The sequence below is a fragment of the Procambarus clarkii genome, chromosome 16, assembly GCF_040958095.1.
Source record: "Procambarus clarkii isolate CNS0578487 chromosome 16, FALCON_Pclarkii_2.0, whole genome shotgun sequence".
NCBI lineage: Eukaryota > Metazoa > Arthropoda > Malacostraca > Decapoda > Cambaridae > Procambarus > Procambarus clarkii.
The window spans coordinates 12606606-12612605 of NC_091165.1; the positions used below are offsets into that span (position 1 = coordinate 12606606).

Here is a 6000-nt window from a genome sequence, read left to right on the forward strand (position 1 = left end):
CTTCATGCAGGTCAGTGTTTAATCCCCGGCTGTCCAAGTGGTTGGGCACCATTCCTTCCCTCTGTCCCATCCCAAAATTCTTGTTGTGATAACTTCCCAGTGCAATAGAGGGTGGAGTCTGGTACAGTATTTACCAAAATTGAAAATTTGCATCATTTGCTATTTCATGCAAAGTTGGGGGTTAGGCTGTGCCATAAATATCAACCCCAATACACCTATAACCATCTCCGAGTAACCACAAGTCACCCTGTAAAGTTTGGGACTGGCTGCAAGTGTGTCTAACCATAAACAGACACCCTTTTATAGATATAGATTACCCTGTAATTTGTTCCAATAATCACTGCCCTATTTCCAAACCAAAGTCCTTCCTAAATCTAAATTTATCCAATTTATATCCATTGTTTCCACATTCTATTTTGTGTTGATTATTTAGCACCTTATTAATATCCTCATCAAGAAAATCCACAAGAGTTGTGATGAGGATTCGAACCTGTGCACTGGATATCACCAGATGCACGCTCTAAACGACTACACCACAACACTTTCAAAAGAATTGCAACCTTGGGTACTGTTGCACCCATTAGAATCCCTGAGGCTTCCACTGAAGCAGAACAAGGGTTTCACACAATTCCTCTATGCACTCTGGCTCTATTGTCTAGTAATTCTACCTCTGATGCCCCTCTTAATACACACACACAAATTACATTATCGTGATATTGTATATCAATGAGGAAATTCACAGGAGCCATGATGTAGTCGTTTAGTGTGTGCATCTGGGAATACCCAGTGCACAGGTTCGAATCATTATCACGGCTCCAGTGGATTTTCTCACCAATATATCACTATAATGCAATTTCTCTGTAAATAAACTTTGATAAACTTTTCATCCATTTGTATGTCACTTTTCATCCATTTGTATGTCACCTCTCCTTGCCTTTCTAGGAAATATAAATTAAGCCTGCTTAATATCTCTGCATATGGGAGCTTTCTAATTACAGTACTGGGATTAACTTTGTCATCCTTCTCTGTACTCGCTGAAATGAATTTATAAATGTCCATTCTATAGATTACAAGGCATAGATTACATTTTATAGGCCCTCAGGTGCAGGTGGCACCCGAGTGCCACCTGCATATAGATTACAACCAATAGGTAATTTCATATTCACATAACCACTGGACTGCGCCAAACGATAACTGCCGCTCGTCCATTGCTGCGCCAACTGACAAAAGGATTTTGTATTTTTTCGTACACGGTCGAAACACACTCGCGGTAGGGTAAGTACAAAATGGACTCTTGGGACCTTCAGTGAGAGGCAGCCATCTTGGAAAAAAATTCTCAAAATGTCCTAGGGCTGCTGGCTGGGTTAGTACCGAGTTAGCAACCATGGGTGGCACACGCACATCTGTCTCCCAAACACCTGTCCCACAAGGTGTTGAAAGATCGCCATGTCGATGAAATTCAGACCTTATTGCTTGAAGAACATAAGGGTCATGATATTGATGAAGCTAGGCGCAATAAGGACCTTACACAAAAGTCGGATGCAAGTGATACAACACCTATGAGGATGATACAGCGAGCGTATCCAGTGTAGCTCTGAGTGCCACCTTTGCCCACATATGCCATCTCCAGTTTATATAGACGATACATAGATGAATCGTTTTCTGGGTTCACTGATGATGCATCCGATACAAGTATTGTAGAATAGATGAACTGTGTTAGCAGCTTCCATGGTGGCATTTTTCATAGATATTTTCAAGAATGGCTGAATCTCTTCCAGTCAGAGACCTTACAAAGCAATCTTTTCAAAACTTCCTTGCAAATTGATCTTTTCAAAACTACCTTACACTTTACAAGCTTGGCTACATATCACCTACAAGTACTAAAGCCAAGGGTGTCATGCTAAGGTTATGCTAGGTGTAGCTGTTGGTTTAGGAGTTGCCTACAGCCCCCATGGCATAGTGGTAGGACGCTCGCCTGGCGTTCCAAGAGTGCTTTGGCCTGGATTTGTATCCTGGCCCGGGAGGATTTACTGGATGCATATCCTTAACTGTAGCCTCTGTTTACCCAACAGTAAAATGGGTATCTGGTTGTTAAACTTTTTGGCGGGGTGGTATTCTGGGGAACAGGATTAACGACCCTACCCAAAACACTATGGGTGCTAGTGGCTTTACAAGAATGTACGAACTCTTGTAAAAATAAATAAATAAAAAAATTAATTTGTTACATCTGCACACAAAATTTAAATTGGTCATAAAACATAATTTACACATTAATATCTTACCTAACTAATAATCAAAACAATTTGATATACATAAAAACATAGTTTAACGTATACATAAAATTAAAATGTGCACATCTTCACAGGACAGACGCAGAATATTTGAAACTCAACCTTCCTATTAAATACTTAAAGATATAAAATAGCGTGTTCGAGGCATTATAATATAATATAACAAAGCATGAAATATGTTGCCAAGACACATAATTCTAACAAGACACACAACCCCGCTACCTGGAGGCGCTGAGGTGTTCCTGAGAGTGGCCACAGAAGCTCAGGGCCGCCAACATGTAAACACTTTCCAATAATGTTTACAGTTTATGCCAAACTTTACGTCTGGGGATTAATTTATCATAATTAAGGTATTTGTACATAATCTAATGTAGTTTATTTGTCTAAAATGAAAGCGAAAAAATATAATAAATAAAAACATTATTCAGTTGTAAATTTTAGAACAATATGAAATACACTGCATGTTAGTTAGTTTAGTTCATTTATTCTTTTACCTAAATTTACCAGAGGGGGCCACTATCTCTCTAATGGCCTCAATGGGGACAGGAAGCTGGCGGCTTGTCAAAGGACCTCCCATTGTTGATGAGGCCTTTTTTCCAACTGGGGTTTGAAATGAATTTGTCTTACCATCATGTAAATAAAGGGACCAAGTCTATAGAACTAAATATGATAAAATATTTATTCAGGTTTAACTGACTCCCTAACAATTTTAAATTTCTTTCTTTATTATGCACCCCATACCCATCCCGTGGGCGGTGGTGTAAATGATTACAGAAGCACATAATCGGTTCAGGAACTGAACCCTCTCGAATTAAAAAAAAAACTATCAACCTATGCTTTATTCAAAAGTAAAACCAAAAAGTACTCATAGTCCTGTTATAAGTGACTTTAGACCAAATGGTAGGAGGTACTTTGAGCTCTATAATTACTTCATACACTCAGGAATATTGGAAATTATTCTTATTCTAAAAATTAAAAAGAAATTATTCTTATTCTAAAAAAAGCAAGAGTAACCCCTGTCCACAAATGTGGTGATCTCACAAATGTTAACAACTACAGACCTATATCAATCCTGCCTAACTTGTCAAAAATATTTAAAAAAAAATAATCTACAAGCAGCTTTACTCTTATCTAGCCAAACACAATATACTAATTAGCTCTTGTCAATATGGCTTCAGACCCAAAAAAAGCACTAACGATGCACTTATTAGTATGATTAACTTGATTCATGCAGCTCTTGATAAAAAGGAGTTCCCTGTTGGGTTATTTGTGGACCTGCGTAAGGCTTTTGACACTGTCAACCACCAAAACCTTCTTCTTAAATTACATCATTATGGAGTCAGAGGACACTCCCTGCAATACCTCAAATCTTACCTTACTGACAGGCTCTAGTATGTTTCTGTGAATAATTCAATTTCTCCCACCCTACCCATCAACATTGGTGTTCCTCAGGGCAGCATACTTGGCCCTCTCCTCTTTCTCATCTACATTAATGACCTTCCAAATGCCTCCCAACACCTCAAACCAATTCTATTTGCTGACGACACAACCTTCATTTACTCCAGTCCTGATCCCCTTGCTCTAAATGCCACAGTAAATACTGAGCTAAATAAAGTCCATCTTTGGCTAACTGCCAACAAACTCACCCTTAAAATTGACAAAACTTTCTATATTCTGTTCGGCAATAAATCCTCTAATCAAATAAATCTTAAAATAAACAATACCCAAATTTGTAACAAATTAGATGCCAAGTTCCTTGGCGTTCTCATTGACCACAAGCTGAATTTCCAGGGACACATTCTAAATATATCAAAAAAAGTTTCAAAAACCGTTGGCATTCTTTCTAAGATCAGATATTATGTACCCCGCCCTGCCCTGGTGAATCTCTATTACTCCCTCATCTATCCATATCTCAACTATGGTATTTGTGCTTGGGGTTCTACTACCCAAAATCATTTACGTCCTCTAATTACTCAACACAAAGCTGCTATTAGGACAATATCCAACTCTGGCCCCAGACATCACTCGGTACCCCTACTCAAATCTCTGAATATGTTAGATATTAAGTCACTGCACATTCTCTCATGTGTATTATACATATATAAAACGCTGAACTGTAATGCCAATCCTGACCTCAAAAGCTTCATTGAAGGTTGTAACAGAACCCATGAGCACCAGTTAGTTTAGTTTAGTTCATTTATTATGCACCCGATACCCATCTTGTGGGCGGTAGTGAAAAGGGTTACAGAGGTACATAATGGGCTCAGGGACTGAACCCCACAATTCATTTAGCTAAGCAAGTTACAATCTTGATGAGCTAGTTACAAAATTCAATATAAGTCGTCACATCAACAATGGGTTCGAGATCGACCTCAAGTACAGGTTCTAAATTAAGCAACTGACATATGTGGAGAGCTAGTGTCAAAATTTATATGTTTGTCCTGCACACCGCCCCCCATCCAGTGGGCAGCGGTGGATAGGTTACCATCACTTAGTTACTACCTACAGTTAGCAAACTGGGGATATTTGGCTAAAATTTCTGGTAGCAGATCATTTTGAATGAAATATTGACACATCGCTGGAACATTGGTTATAGAATTGTCTCTGAATTCACGTATCTTTTCGCACTCCATCACATAGTGACGGAGAGTGTGTGAATAATTTTGTTGACACAGTTTACATTTGGTCAGGTCTACATCAGCAGATAATGAGAATTCCCAGAGATATTTGTAACCGAGTCTAAGCCGAGCAGTAGTAACATTTAGAAGTCTGCTGATTTTATTGGATGATCCATAGATGTGTGGCTCCTCTTGCATGATAGTATGATGATAGATGGAATTACTGGTGTCAATTTCACTTTGCCTCAGATCTACAAGATCTTGTTGAAGTTCTCGGTGTACTGCTGCTCTCAGATTTCTCATTGACAATCCAAGGTTACACTCAACGGCTCCTTTAAAGGCAGATTCTTTGGCTAACCTATCAGCTCTATCATGCATTCGGAGGCCAACATGAAATGGAGACCACATGAAATGGACTCTGTTACCATCCTTAATAATTTTGTTGTATTTGTGTCTAGCTTCGGACACGAGCATGTTACAGTTATGTCTTAAAGAGTTGAGAGCATTTAAGGATGATAAGGAGTCACTTACAATTAATGTATCAAGTTTGGAGACTTGTATACATTTCAGTGCAAGGATCAAGGCAAATAGTTAAAATAAATAAATAAATATAAATATGTTTATTCAGGTAAGGTACATACATACAAGTGATGTTACATTAATGGATTGATATATAGATAGAGCTAGTACATACAATGCCTAAAGCCACTATTACGCAATGCGTTTCGGGCAAGAAAAACATTAATATCTAGAACTTAATACTAATTGAGCATAAAGAATAAAAAGTGTTGAAAACAAATTCAAATAAAGATAAAAAAAAGGGGGAACATGACTGAAAAAGCAGCACAAATACAATAGGTTGACAAACAGTGTTGATTAAAAAAAAAAAATAATAATAATAAAATAAAATAACAGACATGGGTTGACAATAAAGGAGTGAGGTGGGTTACAGGGAATTTATTAGGTATTGTTTAGTTTTTATCTTAAACTGGTTGAGAGAGGTACAGTCTTTAACATGGTTGGGAAGGTCATTCCACATTCTGGGTCCCTTGATTTGTAGAGCATTTCTAGTTTGATTAAGTCGTACTCTA

General features: G+C 38.0%; 1 protein-coding gene across 8 annotated transcripts in view; it reads right to left on the bottom strand.

The window, feature by feature from the left end:
• Positions 1 to 2897, bottom strand: part of LOC123760078 (piggyBac transposable element-derived protein 4-like) — a 109655-nt gene extending 106758 nt beyond the window's left edge. For 5 of the 8 annotated variants that reach the window (XM_069325268.1, XM_069325271.1, XM_069325266.1 and 2 more), the window contains exon 1: positions 2786 to 2897. In XM_069325268.1, the coding sequence (XP_069181369.1) occupies positions 2786 to 2868 (83 nt within the window). In that variant the 5' untranslated portion in view covers positions 2869 to 2897. Of the gene's footprint in view, positions 1 to 2142; positions 2166 to 2513; positions 2602 to 2785 lie in introns of those variants that run through there. The other 3 variants (XM_069325273.1, XM_069325272.1, XR_011228719.1) reach the window with 2 other exon arrangements.
• Positions 2898 to 6000: the final 3103 nt, after the last annotated feature.